This window comes from Erpetoichthys calabaricus, chromosome 9 (genome assembly GCF_900747795.2).
Source record: "Erpetoichthys calabaricus chromosome 9, fErpCal1.3, whole genome shotgun sequence".
Classification (NCBI taxonomy): Eukaryota; Metazoa; Chordata; class Cladistia; order Polypteriformes; family Polypteridae; genus Erpetoichthys; species Erpetoichthys calabaricus.
In genome coordinates, this window is record NC_041402.2 from 70,547,846 (window position 1) to 70,573,672 (window position 25,827).

The 25,827-nt window shown below is 37.2% G+C and overlaps 1 protein-coding gene across 7 annotated transcripts in view; it reads left to right on the top strand.

Annotated features, from left to right (window-relative positions):
* cngb1a (cyclic nucleotide gated channel subunit beta 1a) overlaps nucleotides 1-25,827 on the top strand; it is a 95,556-nt gene that overhangs the window by 7,448 nt on the left and 62,281 nt on the right. For 6 of the 7 annotated variants that reach the window (XM_051931490.1, XM_051931492.1, XM_051931491.1 and 3 more), the window contains 6 exons: nucleotides 2,356-2,458; nucleotides 2,608-2,701; nucleotides 2,837-2,921; nucleotides 3,415-3,469; nucleotides 10,675-10,753; nucleotides 10,861-10,897. Coding sequence is in view for 4 of the 7 variants with exons in the window: in XM_051931491.1 (XP_051787451.1) it covers nucleotides 2,356-2,458; nucleotides 2,608-2,701; nucleotides 2,837-2,921; nucleotides 3,415-3,469; nucleotides 10,675-10,753; nucleotides 10,861-10,897 (453 nt within the window). In the remaining 3 variants the exon portion in view is untranslated. The remainder of the gene's footprint in view (nucleotides 1-2,355; nucleotides 2,459-2,607; nucleotides 2,702-2,836; nucleotides 2,922-3,414; nucleotides 3,470-10,674; nucleotides 10,754-10,860; nucleotides 10,898-25,827) is intronic. The other variant, XM_028808910.2, reaches the window with a different exon arrangement.

Below are 25,827 nucleotides of genomic sequence, written 5' to 3' on the forward strand. Positions count from 1 at the left end.
TGCTACTGACCTTCTACCGCTCGTCCATCAATATCCTGCTGATGTACTGTATCACAGTATGATATGGCAGCTGCACCATGGCAGACAGGGAGAGGTTTCACAGAGTAGTAAAGGCAGCACAGAAGATCATCGGCTGCCCTCTCCCCTCCCTGATGGACATTTACACCTCCCGCTGCCTCAGCAGAGCAAAAAACATCATCAAGGACAGCTCCCACCCTGGCTTTGATCTGTTTGACCTGTTGCCTTCAGGGAGGCACTACCGGTGCATCACAACAAGGACAAACAGACTCAAGAACAGTTTTTCCTAAAAGCCATAACCATTCTAAACTCACACATGCACTGACTACACAGTCTAACCCCCCAACCCCTGGATTTCTTTCTATCCATCAACTGTGTAATATCCAATATCTAAATGGTATTGATAATAACTGTGCAATATCTGTATACTGTACAATATCATTACTTTCAGGGTCCAACATCCACTACTCACTGCACATGATCATTATTATTGTGTAATATTTAAATAATGTGCAATAACCCAATAGTGCAATAGTTATTTATTCTTTCCAATATTTAAATAATATGCAATAACCCAATAGTGCAATAGTTATTTATTCTTTCTATATGTATATAGCGTCACAGAACTTTTTTTTGCAACTTTTTGCACCATTTGTTTTTTTATTTGTTGTGTTTTACATATATGTTTGCACTGGAGGAGCTGCTTTTAATCCCATTGTACATGTGTATAGTGACAAAAAGGCATTCTATTCTATTCTATTCTATTCCATCTATCCTTGTCTTATACATCATTTTCTGCCACACCGACTGGCTTCATGTCTTCCCTCACCACATCCATAAACCTCCTCTTTGGCCTTCTTCTATTCCTGTTGCCTGGCCATTCCATCCTTAACATTCTTTTCCTGTTGTACCCCCCAATCTCTTCTCTATCTGTACATTTTTGGTTGATGCGCCTAAAGAAGTGGGAAAAGGGTGCTGCTGTGTGTGCTGCTCGTTCACACTCTCTCCGCCTCTGACTCACATACTGTACATTGGGTATTTGAGCAGCTGTCAGATGAGTAAAAGAGGAAAATATACAAAATATACAAGTTCAAGCATCTCTCTGTAGGTAAAATTGAAACAGTAAACCAATCTGTAGATAGCAGTCCACAGAATTTTCCCCTGTTTAAAGATAAATAGGTTTGCAAATTCACCAAAGGTTTTCAATTGGTGATTTTGAAATTTCAGAACATTGTATAGTGTGATCTGTTTGATCAAAATTCAGCTGCCTGAAGAAATTTCCTTGAAGAATAAGCATGCCAAATTGCAATAAATTGGTCGATGGGAGGCTGAGTTGGTTCATGCACACTGACAGACGAATAGAAAGAGACAGATATGGTTAACACAATAGGTGCTTCACATACTATATGCGAATGTACCTAAAATGCAATTTAAAAAGAGCAATATGGAACAAAATCAGCAGCAACTCTAACTAGAACATTCTAAAACAGTAAAACAATGGAATTTCTGTAATATTGGTACAGTAGGTAGATTTGCAGGAGTTTGTGTACCTAAGAGCAAAAGGCTTTGCCCCCTGCACTACTTTTATTTATCTTCAGAATTTTAAGGAGGCCTTGAGAATGTGCTTCATGGGGTGACGGCATTGATATGTTCTGTAAGGGAGGGTTTCTTAAACTTTTTTTTTTTTGTCGCAACCCAGTCTTGCCCTTTCCAGACACATTCCTTGCTGAATGCCTGGACAATAGTCAGTGTGGAAGTGGGAGAGGGTCTCCTCATGGACAATCATATAATGGATGTGTCATAATCAAGGACAATTGTCAGAGTATTGTAGATTGCTTAATCAACCCATTGTGATCCACTGTAAGCCACTTTGCAAACCATTTCACGACCCACTACCATCAACTATAACAGTTACTCACGACCCAATACAGGCGCAACATCCTTTATGAAACCCTGCTGTAAGGTAAGGAAGAGATAAACCATTTATAGCTTCATATTTCAGAAGAGTAATTTTTATAACTCTCCAATTTAATTGGCAGTCAGTGAAGTAATATAAGAACTGGAATTACATGAACATACTTCTTATGATCCTTGGTGCCATCCTTTGAATTAAGTGTAAAGTGAATCAAATTAATGATTCAAACACCCTGACCAGTACAATCAGTTTTCATTATATATATTATATATATATTATTGTATATGTGTGAATGGTTTGCATGGATTCAAAAGTACTTATACAGCATCTATTGTAATAAAATGATCCCGTAGCAGCCAACTGATGTAGATGGCACATGTAATCTGTATCACTGAAACATCATTTTGGATTCTTTGTTCCAGAATCTCCTCCAGACATTAAAATTATTGAAGTGGTGTCTGTAGCTTCTCAAGAGTCTGAAGTTGACAATACAGCCATCCAGCCATCCTCTCCCACTGCCGCCAGGTAACTGTATTTAATGTTTGATCCAGTGCTGTGGACAGTTACCTGTGACTTGGCATTAGATGCAGTTCATAAAAGAAACATCAGCAAATTAAAGTTAACAGTCTCCCTGAAATGCTGGCCTGCTTTCTAATCACCTTTCCTTTTTGCAGTGTTATTAGCTGGATCAAACAAGGACTGGAGAAGGTTGTCCCCCAACCAGCTGACTCCCCAGTAGTCTCCAACAAGGACAGTCACCAAAAACAGGTCAGACTAAACACATAGATAAGTACGGAGTGGATTTAGTGAACACTTTCTCTACATTCATAATGGTGAACACATAAGAACTACATGTGTTTATTTTTCTATGACTCCAAATGTATCAATTTTCTATATCTTTAGACAGTGGTAGAGAAGGATGAGATCAAAAAAGTAGCAGTGTCTACAGAAAAAGAGGGAACTAAAGAGAAACCCATACCAGCCAACGGTAGGCAAAAAAAAGACCAAGCTACCAAGCACTAGTTGAAACCAAGCCTGTTTAAATATAATAACTATAGTAATAGTTACAAAGTGTACAAATACATGTTATTTCACATGCTATGAAGTTTATGTGTTCTTCCAACAGTTTGCACTGGTTTCCTCTTAAAGTGTGTATAGATGATGGTCATCTCTAAATTGCTGTGGCTATGTTTGAGCAAGCTAGTGGCTTCACCAGGGCTTGTTTTGACTACTTCCACATTCTGTCAGAATGAGATGGAAAAATGATGAATGTTAAATGGAGTTGTTTTAAAATAAGTTTGTTCTTTTTTTAACATCTGTCTTGCCCATTTTCTGAATGTGCATAATAGAGCTTCTTTAGGAGCTTACTTAGAAACTGTAGGAGCCTTTATCCCCTTTACGACCAGAATACTCCTCTCTGAGATTTATTCACAACATTTGTGTAGGGTGTATTTGCATCTATTTATGTCTCTTCTCTCCAGTGCCAGAACCAACTGAACCAATACAGCATGCTGAGGAGACCCCTCAACCTGTCAGGTAGGTCAATAGGCAAGAAAAAAGACAGATGTCTTCTTCATGTGCTTGCCCATGTATGGTGTATATGTATTAAAATGAATATTTCATAAAAAATGATGTATTAAAGACACAATGAAAACATAAGCACAGGGAATAAATGATGTGTAAAACAAAAAATTAAAGGACCACTATACAGTTAAGTCTAAGCTGGGAGGAGTGTGCACATGCTCATACCTATTATGCCTAGAAGGCAAGAAAGTTTGAAGACTGGTAGAAAAAGACACAGTCAAGAGATAAAGCAAGGGTCACTACCAGGAGATCAAAATAACAAATAACAAATGCAGAAATGCTAGACAAAATCGAAGTCAAAAAAGGAACAGCAAAGTTCTTAACTAGGAGATCAATACTAATTCCAAAATTTAATGGCAAAGAAGAGTTTTGGAATCCATTTAGATGGATGAGGAACTGAACCTAAAATGACGTTTTATTCTGCACTGCAAAAAATGAAATCTAAGCCAAATGAAAAATATTTAAATCATGACATTAAGTCTAGTTTTCATTATTGTAAGAATTATTGACAACTAGTCTTTTAGCCCGTTACAATAATGTGCGCTAGAACAGTAGTGCATAAACATTAGTAGGAACAGTCTATATTAAATGGCAAGGGACTTTGACCTCATTCTTTTTGTTGGTCGGATTTTTCTTTCTTTCAGCCTTTCTTTTGTTGATATTTACTTGCTGAGCTGACCGTTCTTCGTGGGCTGCCACCGTGTATTGTGTGTCTTTAATTTTCTGTGACAGTAATACTGTCTTGTACGGCTCTATTCAATAAGGGCGCGCACAAAAAGGCGAGCTTCAAAAGGGCGACCTCAATTGAGCGTGGCGAATAAAGGCGTTCGTAGATAATTTAGTTCAAATGGCTCTGGAATATGTGAAGAGCAACAGGTGCAGATCTTTATTTACACGCGCCTTTATTCGCTGCACCCAATTCAGGTCGCCCTTTTGAGGATCGCCTTTTTGTGCGCGCCCTTATTGAAGGATGCCTGTGCGCGCCCTTATTGAAGGATACTGTCTTGTACGTCCGCTGGCTTGTACGTCCGTATTATACCTTTAATTTTCTCTGACGGTAATACAGGCGTGTGCGTCGGTAATATGCTTTTAATCTCCTCTGACAGTAATACTGGCTTGTATGTGGCTGTAATATGCGTCACTGTATTGTGTACCTTTAATTTCCTCTCGCAGTAATACTGGTTTGTATTTCCGTAAAACGCCTCTAACTTTCTCTGACAGTAATATCACGCATCGCACCGTGCCCCTCAGAAGACACCCACACACGGACACCTGGACGCACATAGGGATTTTATATATATAGATTATTTAGCTTACTTTAAGCAATCTTGTCAAGTAAATTTAAATTTGCAAAATACAAGCAAAACAACTCCCATCTAAAGATTTTTTGTCTTATTTTTGCATATGCATTTTTTGCTGTGTGTTACATCATGATTGACAGGATCATGACCTCTGAGAACACACCCCCTCCTGGGAACATCCTGACAATAGGAATCAACATGACGCAGTCAGAAAAAAAACAAATTGGTGGCAGAAAAATGGCCCATTATCAAAAATGAAAATCTAAATGAAGCACATGGAGAAAAAATATCATTAAATTCCTTAAGTGAAAAAAGTGCATCACGCTCAAGAAGCCCAGCCAACCAAAAAGCACTAATAAAATTACAAAATCCCCAGCACTCTGACAACACCAAACACATACTGTATTTGTAATTCAACATTGTCTATACAGTTCCAATTTTCCTTCCATGGTTGCTCTGCCTCTCTACAAATGCTAAACCCATAATGATCCTCTGTAATATAATATATCAATATGCTTCTCTTACTTTAGCAAAGAATTGTCTTAAACTCAATGTCCACGGTTAAAGTGAGACTTCAGAAAAGTTCCATAAGCAGATTGCACTTCTGGCATCAAAGCTGGTGTCACTCTTCTTCTTAGATTAGGGAATGCACAGCAAAAATGTGAGTAGTAAACATCTGAGAAGCAGGGCTTAGTGTCATATCATCCTGATCTCACAAATCTATTCCTCATCTGCCTCTCCGCTAACAAATGTGACAACAGAGAAGGCCCATAAATTTATAGTGGCAACAACCTAGTCATACCCAGGTTTACTTCAATCATACAACCAAAAGTAGCACACAATAGTGCAGTAAACAAAAAAAAGGTTTGCATAATGGCGCAATAAACAGAAAATGCCGCTCAAGGGTTTCTTTAGATCACATGGGATCAAGGCAAGAAAGATCTCTGTCTCTTCACTCTTCCTGTCAATGAGTGACGTCAACATTGTCTATACAGTTAGACATCTCCTATCATTGACCTCATGATTTACAGTTAGGGAACCAGAAGGGGTGAAGTCAAATGCCCTCACTGGGCATCTTCTCAGTACTGTGGAGGGATCAGATGAGGACCCCCTCTCGACCCAGTGTGATAGTATATACCTCAAAGGAACCCGGAACGAGGTCCACTGATGCACATGCATGACTATATATATATTGTTGACCCCAGGGGTGCGTACAGCCGTCCTAACCCGACACAGACAGGCAGAGACACGAGTTTGCCACACAGCACATGTTTATTCATGTAGGGAAGCGCTTTTTCTCTGCCCCCCTCAGCACAATATACAAAGCACCAAATGCACAGTTCCGCATAACAGCCTTTCCGTCTTCTTCTTTTTCTGCCTCCTCTCCTGTCCCGGCAAGTTTCATCCACCTCCTCCCGACTCTGGCTCCCTGAGAAGTGGTGGCCAGCTCCTTTTATAGGACACTTGGAAGGATTCCAGGTGTCCAACAAGCTTCTTCCAGCAGCAGTTCCGGAAGTGTGGCTTAAGAGATGTTAAATAGGGCTCGGGAAAGGTCCAGGCGTCCCCTGGCACTGACCACAGGCCCCAGTAGGATTGAGCTACCATGCAGCAAACCCACTGGCCCCACTGCAAACCATAGGGGCTGCCCTCTAGCGTTCCTGGGAAGATAGTGAATAAGCTCTCTCCTCCAGTCCTTCCATGATCGAGACATCAATATCATCAATATACGTATATATACAGTATATATAAAAATTCTCTATTTAATTGTTATATAATTAGGTTATTTTTAAATCTGCATATTTTGTCAGTTTTTAGTGTTTATGATGACTGCCATTTTACAATCAAAATGTTTATTTAGGATTATACAATGTACCCTAAAAAAGTCTAATCTACTCATCTAGGACTCTGATTATTATGATGGAGAACCTGAAAGACAAGATGGGTGAAGGGTGTTGGACCCTTCATTTATTTACAGCATTTATGTGTTTGTTTATTTTTAATCATTTTTATATAGACAGTAAAGTATAATAACAGAAGACAATCCAATCGAACAAATAAAACATAGCAAGCATGTGGTATTCCCTGAGAACAATCCATGAAGCTCAGGTCCTTTAAATTCTTCATCAAAGAATGACGATAGATAGATAGATAGATAGATAGATAGATAGATAGATAGATAGATAGATAGATAGATAGATAGATAGATAGATAGATAGATAGATAGATAGATAGATAGATAGATAGATAGATAGATAGATAGATAGATAGATAGATAGATAGATAGATAGATAGATAGATAGATAGATAGATAGATAGATAAAAAAAAAGGTGCTATATGGGCGGCAACCCAACACAGACAGACACGGGAGGTAGACTTATAAAAGAAATAAACTTTAATTTTCTTCGTCTGTAAGGTACGTCTTCCACATACCCACAGACGCAACACAGTCCCACACTAAGCACAAACACAAACTCAAATAAACACAAATCAAATCTTTCTTCTTTATCTCCTCCACTCCTGTCCGGCAAGCTTAGTCCCTCTCCTCCTGACTCTGGCTCCCGGAGTTGTGTCTGCTGGTCTCTTATATAGGTCACCCGGAAGTGCTCCAGGCGCTTGTTGACTTACTTCTGTCAGCACTTCTGGGTGTGGCAGAAGAACTGCCCACAGAGGCTCAGCAACAGTTGTAGCACATCCTGGCGGCACCCCTGGATCCCAACAGGGCTGTAACAAACTCCAATTCCCATGAAGCCCTGCGGGAGTCCAAGGTATCGCTGCCATCCAGGGGGTTTGCCATCTAGCGTTCCGAGGGAGGTGATGCTCTGTCCACACTTGCTCCCCCGATCCTTCCAAGGCAGAGCCATCCATGACAATAGATAGATAGATAATATAAAAACAAAAATAAAACTAGCCACATTTCCTCACTAGTACTTACAGAATTGTATTCCACCTATACATTTATGATATTCAGTTTACTTCTGCTTCCATTTCATAGCATTATTTGAAATCAATATTTATTATTTTGTTAAACTTCCTCAAATGAGAATACAGCACATCTCCTCACTCTCATCCTTAGCTCAGTTTTGTAACATGTCCATGCAGCTGCAAGACAGTTTGAAAATGATAAGACAAATTGGCAAGTATTCTTAATTTTTAAATATCAACAATTTTTTAACATAGTTATAAATAGCATAGTTATAAACAATATGTATGCTCATATTCTGCTTATATTAATAGAGATGAATACCTTAATGCAAAAGCAGATTTAAATCTAGTACAAGTGCATGGCTCTAAATTAAACAGCTCATTGACTAAAAGACAATTTACACCAATTGATTTCAAACCCTTGCACAGATAATGGACAGCCCTTACGTCACTGAGCTATATTTTCAGTAGTCATTGGCACATTGATTCTTTTTAGAGTAATAATTCTTTTAATTTATTTTTTCACTTGAACTATGCAGTACTGCCAATTTGCTAAACTGACTCTCACTGTGAAACACTGACATAGAACAATCAATGCTTAAAATGGCTAAAAGAAATTGGTTATGGAAGATTAATACTAATACATGAAGGGATCAAGACAATGAGTTTGTGTTTGCTATATTATTGACACTACTGACTTGTGCTTATTCTGTAGTGATGCTTCTTGGTATAAGCACAATATATTTGAAAGACTAATAAAATAAATAGTTTGATTTGCAGCTAAATTATTTATATTACACATGACTCAGAACAAGACCTTGTTAGGCAGGATTTGTGTGGACTTCTGCTACATTTGGAAGTTTTCATGTGCTTTCTGAAATACACTGTACTATAACAGTGAATTTGAAATGTTGAATAAAATATTTCTCTCCAAAAAGCTCTAAAACAAAACAATACATGCAGGGTGTATTTATTTGTGGTTTATGGATTTGTTTCTGAGTTGCTCCTTAACATTGATTTGTTCAGCCCATGAAACTAGGTATAACTTCTTTGGAACTCTATTTTCTTTTAAGTGAAGAAATTTTCAAATGAAGTTGTACTGTATCTCTAAGAAGTACTGTGCCATGGAGTGCTAGTGCTGGTATGAAGTTATTTCTTTGTAGAATTCAGCACAGGAGGGATTCATTGACTGATCACTTTATTTGAATATTTATTCCATTAGGGTATTATTCCATGCTAGGGTAAGTGGCTAATTACTGTCCTCTAGTTGGGCCAGAATCTTTGTCCCATACCAGCATTTAGTTTGCCTGAACATAAACATCTGCACACATCAAAGCACTATAAAGGCTCCTGTTTTTCATATTTTCTACAAAAGACACAGCAAAGTCAATTTATATCCAATTAACTATCCATTTTTAACATACTTAACCAATTGATGGCAACAGATGCTGGAGCCATTAGCTGTAACTTTGCTCAGTCATATAAGAAAATTTAAAGTCACCAGGTAATCTAACAAATCTTTGTGATGTGCCTCGACAATATGCAAGTCCCAAAAGAACAATGTACACAGACAGAGGAAGAATGTGAAAACTTTGCACAAACAGTGACCAGGCTGAGACTGACACACTAACACACACCAGGCTGGAACGTGGTCCTCTGTGTACTGTGAATTACAGCAGCTTTCATAATCAATGCCTACAATGTATTGCTTCTATTTTTATTATATATGGAAGCAAATAGCATTTTTTTCTTAGTAAATTCTAGCTTTTTACTTTGTGGCCAGAAGGGGGTGCTCTGACAGAGACTGAACCCAAAGAATACCAGTGTTGGCAAAAATGTTTATTATGGCAAAAAGGTAATAATACAGGAGGGCATATAATAAATGCCAGGGTGTTATATATTGATTAGCACTGAGGATAAGTGTCTGTGTGTCTGCCCAGTTGCTATGTCACTGTCATTCCAACAGATGGCACATCACAAACATCAATACTGTTTTTACAAATCCCAAACTAAATAGCATATAACAGGGACATCTGTATCATATTTTTCATTCCAACAGATGGCTCATCACAAACACTTGTAGTAATGCATTTTATTACCACAAATATTTGTAATGCAGCATCTGCTGCAATGACTAATGCAATTTATTTTATTACTATATGCAGTAAAAATATATTCAAATAGATGGTGCACTGCAAACTTTAATACTGAGGACTTCATTGATTTCAACCTGTTTTAGATGAATAGCACAGCTAGTGACCTTATAAGCCTATAAGCAAAAAATAAGAAAATAAAACAGTCATGTCTACCCTGTATACTCCTTCCAACTTTCCTCCTTCTTTTTTTCTTGCCAGCTAAACTTTTGTCCACTCTACTCCTGACTTTTAGATTAACTGGTACATGATCAGGATGGCTTTTTAAGCCTGCAATTGTTTTTCTGGATCAGGAAAGGGCTAAACAATCCCTGGGGTCTCCCTGACAGAACCTCCTCTGGTGACCCCAAGTGCTCCTACATTTCTGGTTCATGGCCTTTAAAAAAGATAAAGGGCCACTCAACCCCTAACTCATACCTGAGGATAGAGAGACATAAGGTCTCCCTGTAGCCAGTTAATGACATGGGATACCTTCCCATCATCCCACAGTCTCCAGGACCCATGTTGTTGCCTCAGGAGTTACAAGCTCTGGGGCTCCAAATACAACATTTGGGTATACTGGCCCACTGGCTTATTGTCCCCAGCAAATAAGGTATTGTCATTGTTTCTGCTAAGTAAGGATGTTACAGCCAGATTCCTGTCCAGCGTGATCAAGGCTCCCTTTAAGAATTTATATTTCATATTATCAATATAAACTTTATTTTTCTTTTGCTTTTACACCATCAAACAGCAAATATGCTTTTTAAAGATTATTTTTTAATATTTTTATATTTCATGTAGTGTCGTTGGCTGGTTTGTTCAAGGATTTGGAAAAGTCATTCCACAGCCAGTAACAAGAAACAGGCCACATGGATTAGAGGTGAGAGCATTGTACCACATTTATTATTAATATTTTCTGAGTAATATCTAACAAAAAATTTTCAGTGACCTAAAACTCTCTTAATAACTAGTATTTCTTTTTTTTAGGAAAAGGCTGAGGCTAGTTCTTGTCAAGTACAACAAAGTGAGTCTATTATTATTATTATTATTATTATTATTATTAAGAAGAAGAAGAACCCATTAAAATGTCTGATATTACTGCTCCACTTTTATACTTTACATTTGCACTATATTTATTGAAAGACATCTTAGAAAAACAAATTAAAAGAACAGGGAAGCTTCCAAAATTATTATTTTCCACTTGTGAATCAATCACTTAAGTAACCAAGCAAACATAACATTTAAAAACTGTCTTTTTATTTATGTGATGGTCACACCCAGGCCCTTTTCATTGAAGAACAGCTCATTATGGAGATTGTGATAAAGAGCAGACCTATGTAAATGTGGGCTGAGTAAACTGTCTTTGACAGTCGTAAATTTCTGAACAGCATTAATGTAAATGTAAGATTGTACATGTGGAAATGAATTTATATGATAAGAAAAGAAGAGCAGGGATTTGAAAGGTAAATAAATTTGTGTTACTCAGAAATGTTTACTGTATTAGGATGAAATGATTTGTAAATATTAGGCAAGAATATCTTAAAATGATGGCATCCTGAAATGCAAAATTGTTATTACAATAAATTTTTATAATGGATTAGAGCATATTGTTGTGATGGGAAAGTCTGAGGTAACTATTACATTTTCTGAAATTCTTTGGTTCTTGGATAAAATGCGTGCAGTATGTTCCCTGTAATGACTATAAGAGCAAGAAGCTTCACGTGAATGAGGAATTAAGCGCAAAATCTGCAAGCAAAACCTCCCTCTATCCAAATCACTAAACTCATATAATTCAGAATTACAGGACTGGTTAACTCACATACGTCACTTAATGTATTGGCATTACTAGGATTACTAATCTCAGATTGTCTCTATTGAAAGCCTTTTGAAAAACCATCCCACTGTCCTTTAGCAGTAGTATTGCAACATTGCTACATGCACATGACATTCTTACTTTCTGACCAACATGTTTACCAATAGGGTATGTGGAGTGGGCTGGTTTGCTCACTGAAAAGCACTTATTTTATGATTTACAACATCAAGACATGATGACTAAGAAAAAATGCCAGCCCTGCAGTTAGTAAGCAGTATTCTTAATCCAGCTCTTCTTATCCTTCTGTTTCAGGAGGGAAGGCCATGGTAACCTCTGAAACAAAAGGCAGATGAAGACCTGGGTGGAACAGATCATAGCAGCAAGAAGCAAGATGCTAGTTACCTAGAAAGGAAAACCCTCAGACAGGCCCAGAGCCTTTCCAAATTCAGCCCTCATCATCATGCCTGCATTAATGATTACGCTATACTATAACCATGAAGAAGAGCAGTGCACAGACATTTGGTCAGCATCCATGTTACTCGTTTCCAGGTCACCATTGACATAACATGAGGCTGTAAAAGTGATTGCAGTAATATATTTTACACACCCTGTGATGGACTGGTGCCCTATCCAGAACTGTTTCCTACTTTGCTCCCAGTGATGGTGGTATAGGTTCCTGCCCTGTGCACCCTGGAATTTAATTAAGAGGGTTGAAGAATGTTATGTGATGTGATGTAATGTAGCATGCTGTACAAAGTGGTGAATTACACTAGATGCGAGCTGATTTCAGAAAATTAAAAAGTTGAAGCAACTGTATCTCTATATATCTTTAAATTTCAGAAAATGTATGCACTCTATATGTATATTCATTAGTGTAGATATGAATCAAAACCTTTATTTGCGTTCGGAATCTACTCTTGCAAATGTAAAAACTGGAGTGCCCCTAAACTCTAGTGTCAAGCCTTAGTTTACTTATACATAGTGAAATGCTGCAGTGCCTATAAAAAGAATTCACCTCCTTGGACGTTTTCATGTTTTATTGTTATAAAACATTACATCACAGTGGATTTCATTTGGCTTTTTTGATACTGATCACAGAGAAAAATACTCTGTAATGTCGAAGTGAAAACAGATCTCTGCAGAGAGGTGCCGATTAATTACAAATACAAAGCACAATATCATTGATGTTATAAGTATTCACCCCGTTTAATATGATGCACTTAAATCATCACTGGTGCAGCCAGTTGGCTTTAAGAAATCACCTGGCTGGGGTTGCAATTTCATTGTAGCATAAATGCCTCTGATCTAGAAGGCCCAAATTGTGATGAGTCCATATATAATGAAGACAAAAGAACAGTCCAAGCATGTCTTTGAAAAGGTGATTAAAAACACAAGTCTGGAAATGGAGAGAAGAAAATATCCAAGTCACTGAATATCCCTTGGTGTCCAGTTACTGTACATCCATCATTATGAAATGGAAAGAGTATGGCACAGCTGTCCTGAGCAGGCCATCCACAAAAACTGTGTGATCGTGTGAAAAGACAACTGCTGAGGGAGGCCGTCAACAGACTTATTAGAAATGCTGCCATGGATGAGATTGGAGAGACTGTACAGACAATGTTACGTCGGTCACAGTTTTATGAAAGTCAGTGTTAAAGAAACTTCCAGGGCATTTTCCAGAAGGCACATTCAGGACTCTGAATTCAAGCAAAAACAAAGTTTAATTGTCTGACAGGACCAGAATTGAATTCTTTGGCCAGCAGATTAAACACATCATCACCACAGTAATGGGTGCTGGTGTAAGCATCATGTTTTGGGAAGGCTTCTGTGTAGTAGGGCCTGAAAGGTTTGTGAGGTTTAGAGGATAAAATGAAAATGCAGGGATATCTTGGAGGAAAACCTGATGCAGTCCGCAAGAAACATAAGCCTTGGGACAGGATTTGTTTTGCAGCAAGAAAAAGACCCAAAGCATAAAGCCACAATTACGCAGGAATGGCTTACAAGCAATAATTATTCTTATCTTGGAGTGGTTGAATCAGAGTCCAGATCTCAATCCAATTGAGAATTTATGGCTGTTCACTCATGATCCCCATGCAACCTTGAGCAGCTTTGCAATGAAGAATGGGAAGAAATCGTAGTGTCCCGATGTGCAAAGCTCACAGAAATCTGTAAACAAATTGCTGCTAAAGGTGCATCTACTTAGGTGATATTTATTTACTGTTTTATATTTCTAATTAATTTAGACCAATTTACAGAGATCACTTTGACATTGTGGCGGCACGGTGGCGCAGTGGTAGCGTTGCTGCCTCGCAGTAAGGAGAATCCCTGCATGGAGTTTGCAGGTTCTCCCTGTGTCTGGTGGGTTTCCTCCGGGTGCTCTGGTTTCCGCCCTCACACTGGCGATCCTAAATTGTCCCTAGTGTGTGTATGCCCTGTGGTGGGCTGGCGCCTTGCCCGGGGTTTGTTGCTGCCTTGTGCCCTGAGTTGGCTGGGATTGGCTCCAGCAGAGCCCCGTGACCCTGTGTTAGGATATGGCGCGTTGGAGAATGACTGACTGACTGACTTTGACATTGAAGAATCTTATTCTGTAGTTCAATGTCAAAAAGGCCAAATGAAATCCATTGTAATCCCATAATGTATAATAATACAAAGTGGGAACCTCCAAGAGAATGAATGCTTTCTTCGGGCACTGTATTTCAGTTTCTCCAGCTTTTTTGTAAAATCTTGCCTTTCATTAAGCCTGTTAAGGAATTCTGCTGAACATCCATTAACCAAATTGTCCTCGTAAATCTTTTCCGGAATAGTGATGGTGATTCATTCAGGTTACTTCTCTAAACCTTTCTGCATCAAAAACAAAAATGAAGCTTTTATTATCAGAGCTAAAATGGATCTACTGTATTATTGACAGCAAAATATATTCAGAAGTTGCATTGACAGTGACTTATTAATGCCTTCTTTTAGATATTTTTCAACCTGAATAAAGCAATAGTTAAAAATAAATAAATAAAATAAAATAAATAATGTTTCCTTTTTCGTGTACCATACACATACAAATGCATATACTTTATAAAGTATTTTACTTCCTTAACTGGCAAAAAAGGGGGTGATGCTCTGGGACTGAAATGATTAAAGAGAGCATTCATGGACCCCTACTGCGGTAAACTACAATCCTTTTATTCCTCAGGAAATTGCAGGTATAAACAGGACGAAAACAATGTAGTTCTCCTTACAAAAGATAAGCGGGCATTTAGGGATACTTATTCATGGGAGTGTAATGTCTCCAGATGCTGGTATCCTCAGGATATTCTGAAGCAGTTTCTGATGCTAAAGTGATCACAGAATGGTTGTAAATGAATGCTCATTGAGGCAGCAGTTGATTTAAAATGAAGGCTTACTAGCTAAGATCATTGGACTTGCTGTAAGGGTAACGTGAGGTGTGTAGAAGGCAGTGTTTATTGTGTTTTTCCAGGGAGGTAAGTTTATAGGACATCCCACCTGATGCATATAAGGCTATCCTGTGAAGTTAGGCCTTTGGAACAACTAGGTTTTACTTGTTCTTTTGTTTATTTGCTTGAAGTGAGAAGTCAAACAAAATGACACCTTTTATTGGCTAACTAAAAAGATTACAATATGCTCCGACACCTTCTTCAGGAGTTGCCTTGAAAGCTTGCGTATTGTAATCTTTTTAGTCAGCCAATAAAAGGTGTCATTTTGCTTGACTTCTCACTACATTCATAATGGCTAACACAGTACAACACCCTAGTACTACTTTTATTTGCTTGAGTAAGACACTGGTCTTGTGCTTCTTTTGATATATTTAATACACTGATACTGTTTTGTTTCAATCCATTGTTCCAAACAGGCATACTCCCTATGGCAAAAAATGTGTAGCAGACTGCTTCCATCAAGCTTTCAATAACAGAATGACAACAATGCAACTTTGGATCAGTATGACCTTAGAACACGTTGATTGTAGGTTTGGGAGAGTATGATGATGCTAATTTAGATGATTTCACATTAATCAGCAGGACTCTTAGAGGACTAGAGGAATAACTACAGCAATGTTTTCCACCTATTTAGTCCAGCGCTCTATATGGTTCCCCAATTGTTCTTCACTCTAGTGATTTTTAACCTCAAAATCATAACTGGCCTTCAGACAGGCCTAAATATAGAGTAGGTCTTACAAACACAATGTAAACCTGTCCCTAAAACTCAAGAAGCAGGCGTTAGGGCCTGTACACTCAAAACAAAATAGGGTTTCAGATCTCAAAATGGGAAACACGATAGACTAATGCCAGAGTTTCCAACAAATTGCAAATTTATCTGCAAAAGATTAAAAAAATAAGCAAAATACTACACAATGCCTTCTAAGAGTCAGCACGAAAGCAAACAATCCAGGATCCAGAAGAGAGCAGAGTTCCAAAAAACAGAAAATCTGAAACAAAATGCGAAGAGAAAGAAATCTAAGGATGATAACCAAACAACAAGAGCAGCAATAAAACAGAGGCATCACATACCTAACATAGGCTGTAGGTCATCCTTCAGCTGTGGCAGCAGTTGGCACTGCACCCCTAGGTTCAACATAAAGAGCACAAGCAAAATCATTAATACAGTCAACATAAGACAATAATATATAATGATTGGTAAATTAAACAGTACTGATTAATGATTTTTACGATGCAACAAGAAAGAAAATAAAATCATTTTCAATATTGTAAAGCACAAAAGAATTTGCAAAAAACAACAAAATAAAGAAATCAAAAGAAAAGGTTTAACCAGGACTCCGTCCATGACACTCTGACTATCGGTCAGCACTTTGCAAAGGCAGGGTTTCATTCTTAAATGTTTCTGGGCTGATGTCTCCCATGAACATCCTGAATTGCGATTCTGAGTCATCTTTTGTGAGGTGTGCACTGGGATCAAAATCTGACTCTGGACTTTAGTCAAGACTGACCCACCACAGTTATTGGACACTTGCAGTCCCCTTTAGCATATATACATATAATATTCCTCATTAATTTGTAAGTAAAGTAGGACAGTATATTGAGTGGGACAAACACACAGGCTGTGACGATGCTGCACAGCTCCACTGACACTCATTGACATTTCTGCAGCTTCTTTATCCTCCTGTCTCTCACCAACTGCTCTACTGTTCTGCAGATGCTGCATTTAAATGAATTAAAAATGCATGAGGGTCAGTCTAACACATATAAAAAGTTAGATTTTAGTGATGTGTCATGGTGTGGGGTATCACAAGCTGCAACAACCAGTTATCCTTGCTAGTTGTTTATGGTTATTTCACCATGAAAATTTAACAAGGACTTCCTAAGACCTTTTCATTTTTTTTCTCCAGCCATCTGGAGTTTTTTTGTTTTTTCTGTCCTCCCTGGCCATCAGACCTTACTTTTATTCTATGTTAATTAGTGTTCCCTTATTTTAATTCTGATTTATTTTGTCTTTTTTCCTCTTTCTTCATCTTGTAAACTACTTTGAGCTGCATTATTTGTATGAAAATGTGCTATATAAATAAATGTTGTTGTTTTGAGCCAAGCAGGCACAATTGCTGCCATTTTCTAACAGGGTAATGCTCAACCAAACCGAGCTGCCATCTCTTGGGAAATGCTTACATAATGCCAGTATAGATTAAATGATAGACACATTCTCAGACTCATCATTAAAAGAATGTGTGAGACACTCTGGATGCCAAATTATAATCAACTTCAGTTCCTTTATGCATTACTGACTCCCTAAAAGTGATTGCATAATACTTAATTGAATGTGTGACAGGATATCCTTCAGACCCCATTTGACTCTATGCCATGATGCACAGTTATTTAATTCTCCAACTATGGGGATTGTGCCAGATGCTAACTAACTCCTTTCTTGTCCCATTCTGTTTCATTTATCTTTGGGAACATGTACAATATGTCAGTTTTCATGGTTATTGAACCACTGCCTCTGGGTTAAATTAGTTTTGGTCATAGTGTTCATATTTCTAAATAGTCATTGAAAACCTGACAATCACACATATATGAGCTAATTGGACATCCATTCCTAAACCATGGGCATTAATATGGAGTTGACAACTCCTCTCCCCCACCCCTTTGAAGGTATAATTGCCTCCACTCTTCTAGGAAGTCTTTCCACAAGATTTTGGAATGTGTCTGTGGGAATCTGTACCCATTCAGCTAGCCAAAAATGTATTTGTGAGTTCAGGTACTGATGTTGTATTGTAATTCATCCCAAAGGTGTTCATGGGGCCCTACCCAAACTGTCGCCACAAAGTTTGAAGTACACTATTGTTTAAAATATCTTTATATGCTGTTGTATTAGCAGTATCCTTCACTGGAACCAAGGAACCTAGCCCAAAAGCTGAACAAACAGTACAAGACCATTATGCCCTCCTCCATCAAACTTTATAGTAGGTACTCCACAGTCTAGAAGGTAGCCTAATTTTGGTACCCACCAAACCCAGATTCTTCCATCAAACTGCCAGAGAACACGTTTCCACTGCTCCAGGGTCCAATGACAGCGTGTTTTACACCACTCAAGTCAATGCTTGGCATTGCACTTAGTGAATATAGATTTGTTTCCGGCTGCTCAGCCATGGGAAGCCATTTCATGAAGCCACTGATGCACAGTTCTTCTGCTGATGTTGCTTCCAGAGGGCTTTTGGAGCTACGCTGTGAGGGATGTAACAGAGGATAGGCAATATGTACACACTATGTGCTTCAGCACTTGTTGACCCTGCTCTGTGAACTTCTATGGTCTAGAACTTCGTGGCTGAGCTGTTGCTGCAACTAGTGATGGCAAACCTTTTGCATGTTAAAAATTATGAAAATGCCTAACTTGATTCTGCCTCTGGTGTGTTAAAACAAAAGAGAAATAACTCTTTACATATTAATTTATTTAAAAAATACAGCCCAATCATGTGTGGTGTTGTGTATTATAAAAGTAAAAGAAAAGATCCTGCTATTCTAGCAACTTTCAAAGTTTATCAGAGCAATGTTATATTTATCCCTATTTTGGGCCTCTACCCACAATTATTTTTGATTTCTTTGGCTAAGTGTTGATAGAAATGGAAGGAAATATTCCAGATTCTGAAGATGGAAAGCTGACAAAGATATGCCTTGTTACTTTCCTATCACTATTGTCCACACATATGCTGCTTCTTGTCACAGTGGTGAATAGCGCGGAAACTAAGCCAGCTTTAGGAGGAATCAAGATGGACAGTTAAGAGAAATATAAAAGAGCACACACTTAGAAATACTGACTACTTGCCCTTTGCAGAAGTGTAACCACGAAGAGAAAACAATGTCAGCACTGCTCTTTGCAGACTATATCGAGACCGAAATAGTCTTTGAGGTTAATAACTTCCTTACTTCTGCAGTAGTGCTGTTGAATTGGCACCTGGCAGCAGTTTCATTTTATTTTAATTAAGATATAGAAAATTGTCAGCCATCCAGGATCTAAGTTCTACAAGACAATTGCGCAACCGACTCATTGCAGAGTTACACACAGGAATATAGACCTGTGTGTCATCAGCATAACAATGAAAAGAAGCATTAAACTTCCAAAAAATAGATTCTATAGGATGAAAAGATAGCTTCTATAGGATGAAAATAAATAAAATAGGACCCAGAACTGATCCCTGAGGAACACCACATTTAAAAGGAGCAGTAGAGAGCATTAGAGAGCAAAAAAGAGGAATTGAAAGTCACTGAGAAGTGTCTATCAGTAAGCCCCACCAGATGCTCAAGCTGCAACAGCAAGATCTCATGATCAATAGTATCAAAAGCTGCAGAAAGGTCAAGAAGGACAAGGACTGCTGCCCCACTTGAGTCAGTGATAAGAGAGATGTCATTAAAAACATTCAGGAGGGTGGTCTCAACACCATGAAAACGCCTAAAGCCAGATTGGTAGATGTCTAATAAGTTATTGGAGTTAAGATGATCAACCAATTGATTATAAATAATTCTTTTTAATATTTCAGCCAAAATTGGCAATTGGGAAATCCAGCGAAAATTAGCTAACACACCAGGATCTCATTTTTAAGACAGGGTTGCATCACTGCATGATTAATCGAATAGGTTGTTGTGGCCCTGTGCTTCTTCAAAACTCTCTTTAGTACATATTGTACCAGATTAATAGTCATAGACTCTTATTTGAAAAACAGATTTCATTTACCCATTGAAATCAAATTAACTTATCTTCTATGTATAAGATATGCAATATTGTGAATGAATATAATAGGAAGAATTTTGTAAGAACAATGAAAATAAAATTATTAAATTATCTGCTTCATATTAAGGAAAAAAAGCAGTTGTACTGGTTAACTTCTTATCTTTTAATAACAGAGGATCGCTCAGGTGTGGCTTTCTTTTTTTGTCTACTGCTTTATCAGCACTTAACTCCTTGACTACTGGACCTTGATATCAATAACTATTCTTGCTGAAAATCTAAGATAAGAAATAATATATCTGGGTCTAAAACTGTGTCTGTAACAACTCATGCAGATTAACTTCAAAGCCTACTGAAAATGATGAGGCATGCTTCAATGCAATATAGCATTAGAAAATGACAAGGCTTTACATAAAAATAAATAGTCCAAAAAGAAAAATGTCATAGCCAGTGAACCCATTTTTATTTAGCTTGGAAGAGAGTATTTCATAAAAGCTAAAAAACAGGAAGAAAGAAGAGAAGCTTTTATAAATTGAAACAAGCAGTAAACCATTTGTTAAAGTCAAGTTTATCTAGTACTCTCTTCTCTAGTAGTTCTCTTCATGGATCGGTATATGATTTTCAACATATTCACCACAAAAATAAAGACATGAGAAACACCCTAACAAAAATGTAGAAGATTTACAGAGGGAACAAGTTGCACAATATTCACTGGGATTTAAATATAATCAAGATTTGTGAATTTCCCCTTGGGATTAATAAAGTATCTATCTATCTATCTATCTATCTATCTATCTATCTATCTATCTATCTATCTATCTATCTATCTATCTATGATTGTGAGAAATCAGAATTTTTCCTTACACCAGTACAGGTTGGGGAGTCACTCCAGCACAGACTATAAAATATTCAAACAACTATCATTTTTTTTTGTCCTAAAAGCTTTGCTCACAAATGTCCACTTTGTTGTTTAAGATAACAGACTCTCTTTATCAGACTCATCCCCATCTTTTTATTTTTTACTAATGTGTGAAATTACAGTATATGTTTTCAGTTATGTTTCCTTTTACACCCTGCTATGTCTAACATACGACACATACTTCCAGAGTAATTGGCACTGCTGTATTCACGCATCTGCTTCATTCCAATGTCTTGTGCTGTACCTGTTTCTGCAAACAAAGGGCTCAGTGAGTCTTTCAAATCAATGATGGCAGAGGACCCCCTTGGCACTATTGCATTCTGTCCTTATGCATAATTTTAAACAGTCCTGGACATTTAGTAGAGTAATTCACAACCATAACTTTGAGAAATAATCATAATAACTGCTACAAAGTTTTCAAATTATAAGAGTTTCCTTTTTCCTCTGTTTTAAATTTGACTATACAAATGTGTTCAAATTTCAGCTCAAAAACTAGCTTGGTGTTATTTGCACAAATTTACAGTGAGCCTATCCTCTGCATAGAAGTAGAAAACTTCAGAACCTGAATAAATATCCTGCACAGACTTGGCGAAAAATGTGTGGATTCTATGAGGGTAAATCAAAAATTAAAGGCAATTTGAAAATTATACTGTTACCTCAACGGACAAAGCTGACCAACGAAGCTCGATCTGATCCATCATCAACTTCACGCAGACAAGCCCATGTTGACATGGCGAATGCCTTCATCAGAGAAGACAGACGGATTACTTTGTCCACTATTGCTATTAATTTGGCTATCAGCTATGGATCTGCACATGTCATAGTGCATGAAGACTTGGGATACTGTAAAGTTTGTGCAAGATGGGCACCTAAACAGCTTACTGATCTGCCCAAGCCAACATCCTTCGGTGAATTTTGACAAGTTTCACTCCCTCTGCTCAAATAAATCTCACTATGGCATGTTGCTCAACAAGGGTGGAATCCTACGGCAGAATGTCCATGTTCATTTGACCTTCGCTTCACCCAGACTTACAGCAGAGCTCTGCACTGTGCATGTTCGAACTACCCATAAGCCACCACAACTGTGTTGTATTGAATCCTCTTCAATCCATTGCAGGCACCATGTAATTTTCAAATTGCCTTTACTTTTTGATTAACTCTCAAAGATGGGCCAGGATTTTAATTCACTTATCTGGAGATGTAAGGCAGTAGTGCTAAAAAAAGCATGCTACCATGGTTATCTTATAAATGTATCACTAAATAATTCATCTTGGTTCTCAACAACATCATCCTGCTCCTTTTCATTCAGATTTAGACACAGTTCATATTGCTTACTGTTAAATGGTTGTGTTAGTTCTTTTCATTAGTATTCATGTTTTTATGGTATGAAATAATGATCAATCACCAGTAATAGATTTTATTCATCAGTTTTGAACAATTTCAGGATGAAAATGGTTGGTTTTGCACACGTCAATAAAGGATTATAAATAGAGAGAGATTCAGATCTTAAAAATCAGGAGTGTGCTCCCCTCGACTTTCTCATATACTGAGATAGAAGAAAAGGTCATCAGAACCACTTCCAGTTGCACAATATTTCTTAAATATCATATGTCTTTGTTTCTCATCATAACTAATTGATAATACACAATCATTTATCTCTATTTGTAATCAAACTTTATATTAAAATGATATTTTCGCACTTAGAGAGGTCGAAAATGGTGGTGGAATTTTTTCATGATTACATATGCATTACCTAGGTTACGTGCAAAGTCAAAAGAGTTATAGTCACCTAAAACTGTAGAAAAAGTGTTAGTATTATATAATATTTGTTGCAATAAATTGGTATAGGTAAAAACGCCATTTAGCTACATTTAATTATGACAATGATGGGGGAAATAAAAAAAAAAAAAATCATAAAATTAAATGTATTACCAGGAACATGATGGGGACGTATATTCCCATTACATCTTTATATTTACATGGCATGTTCAATGTTTACACGTTATTGTTAAACTGATAATGTATAAATTAAAATAAAATTAATAATAGTTATTGAAAGAATATGTGTTATACTGAATACAGTTTTTAATTTCATGTATTCATTTATATTTCCATGGTATGAAAGATTCGAATGGTTATTTAAATAAAACACTACTTCCCGTTGAGTAATTGTTCTCAAATTTCATATCTGTTTTCTTTTTATCATTATAAATATCTATGCAAAATTTGAATCATATATCTATAATTATAACCACAGTTTACTTGAAAATTTGTGAAATTATTCAGTTAAAGTACCACTTCAAGTTTTCAGAAGTGGCCCAAAAGTTGATAGTATTTTTTATTTCTGATATAAAGCAGGTGTACAAAATTAAATGGATCTAGGTCAAAGCGTTTTCAAGTTACCGTGTTTACACACAGACAGGCATAATTTCAATAATGGTATTTTCAGACTCAGGAAGGTCTAAAACATCAAAATTCATCACAATCTCAAGGTTGAATTTTTTCACAATTCCTATACTTTCTCTATGCTATGTATATGAGAAAGTAAAAAGTATAATACAGTATAAGGCCTCTTACAGGAAAGCAACTGTACTTTTTTTGTTTTAACAGGGCTAGTATGTTTTGATCAAGTATAAGTACATTTCTCTATCACAGTTGCAGCTGTTGGTCTTTTACCTGGTACTAAAGCTGCTATTATTTGAATCGTTTAAATTCATGAGACATTTGCAGCTGTTTTTATGTACCAATTGAAGTACAAAAACATAACTTGAAAATCATGGAGTACATGACTTTCTTAATACAATCATCTGTTTTGATAAGGGTCATATCAATTTATGAGGACTTCTTTCCATATGTCAGTGTCAGCCACAACCTCTGGGCTCTGCAAGAATCCAGAAGCTATAACTGAACTAGCAAAACAAAAAGCTAGCAGAGAGTTCTGATGCTTCCACCTCTGTAATCCAGAACAGGTCCCCTTACTGTGTGTGGGGCTACAAATTCCTTGCTGTTTTGACTTTAAACAAATAATTTAAAAACATTTATGTCACGTGGATTATCATCTGTAATTTTGACATGGTTTCTTTGAGTGTTTCATGTGCACATGTGTGTTCTATGCTGCGTTAACCTCCAGGAAAGGTTTCAATATCTCACATCCCAGACAAAAAGATAATGTGTGTTAATATTTTTTTTCAGGTTTCTGTAAAATTTAAATTTCCCCATAATCTAATCTAATTTAATCTTATATAAAGCAGTTAGATGGATTATGATAGCTATCAGGATGACACAATACTGTACATAGCATATGTAGTCTTATTCCAAATCATTTCTCATGCATTCTCTGGAATCATTTGAGGTGTGTGCTAGTAGGAGTTTTATATTTTTGGCCTTTCCAATCTAAGAATGGAAGCCAGACAAAGAAAAATCTAAAAATTAACTTCTCATTAAATAAAGAGATCTTATATGATACACCAATGTGGATGCCATTCACTAGCAAGCACCAGGTGCCTGTGTAACTAATATAGTTCAATGGCACTCAACTTAAAAAGCCATGTTGAATCAACACACAAAACCAACCTCCCAAAAGGTGAGGGTTGAAGGAATTTTATATGCAACCAAGGTGACAAACATGTTCAGGGCAGATCTTGACAGACTTGACTTTTGCAATAGAAATTGCCACTTGACATGAGGTTAATAATCCAAAACTTGTGCAGCAGACTGAAGAATAAATGGTATAGGCATAGACATACTTACTACTACATATAATAGCACTTTTCTTAACCAGAGGTGGTCTCTCTCTTCTACTCTGTTTATATTAAGAGAAAAACTCAGGACCCAAAAATATGTGGTCTACTATCCACAACTAAAATTCTTTACTTCAGCAATGCCATTGGAAATAGTAAGGTACACTGAGGGACAACACTAGAAAGAATGATCTACTTAATCAAAATTCATGGAGTAAAGAGTGAGATGCTGAGCTGTCAAAAGCTTATCACGTGTGTCCACAAGTGTCCCTGGCTTGGCCCAGTACTGCCATATTAGACCCAAATCCCACAAGACCCTTAACTGGAATAAGCATCTTCAGAAGATGAAAGTGTAATGTGCATCCATGTACCAAGCAATTTATATTACCTTTGTTATGTCTACGGATGTCTTGCAGTGAATAATCAAATTAATGAATTGGATCATTCTATCCATCGACCAATTGACATGATGATTTTTCAAGATCTATCAAACACTCATTTGAAACTGTTATGCAAATGCTGCTTTATTCTTAACTACAACCTTAATGATGACAGGACCCTTCAAACACAAAACATGGCAGAATGGGGTCAGTAGAAGTGTCTTACAGCTCCAAGAGTTGTGTTAGAATCTTGCTCTGTTCATTGTCTGTGTAATGTCTGCATTTTCTTATTTTCTCTGGAAATTTGATTTTTTCCCTCATCTCAAACAAATGTAAACAGAACAGGTAAACAGAAAACCCCATGCTGGTCCAGTATGCATAAGTGTGAGTGAATTCACACGTGCTCAGTGATGGAGTGGAATCACTCCTAGTTTTAGGCTCTGGACATGACCCACTAATGTAATAATCAAGTAGATAAAATGGATAGATAAATGGATAGATGCCCTTTCTAAAGTCACCACTTTGTCATGGTAATGTATATATTGTAGTGTTATAAAGTTGTTATTGAGATCAACAATATAAAACTTGAGATGTTGTCTTTAGAAAATGAAATGTTTTGGCTTTACCTGACTATTATATCATGAACATTGGTGCTGAAAGAGAATTTGTTTTATTGCACTCACTGTGTAGTCAGTATGAGCTTTATATATTGTGAAAAAAGAAGGGCTATAAAACTAAACGTCACTGTTTTAGTCCCTGACACTGACATTGAGCAAGACAATCACTACCCAGTGCTTCAATCCAAATATATATATACTAGGGGGCTTACCTCCTGCTCGCTTCACATTGTGAAGAGGGGGCTGAATGGACCCCAAGGAGATGTAGTCGCTCCTCTGAAACCCCCACTTAAACGGTGATACA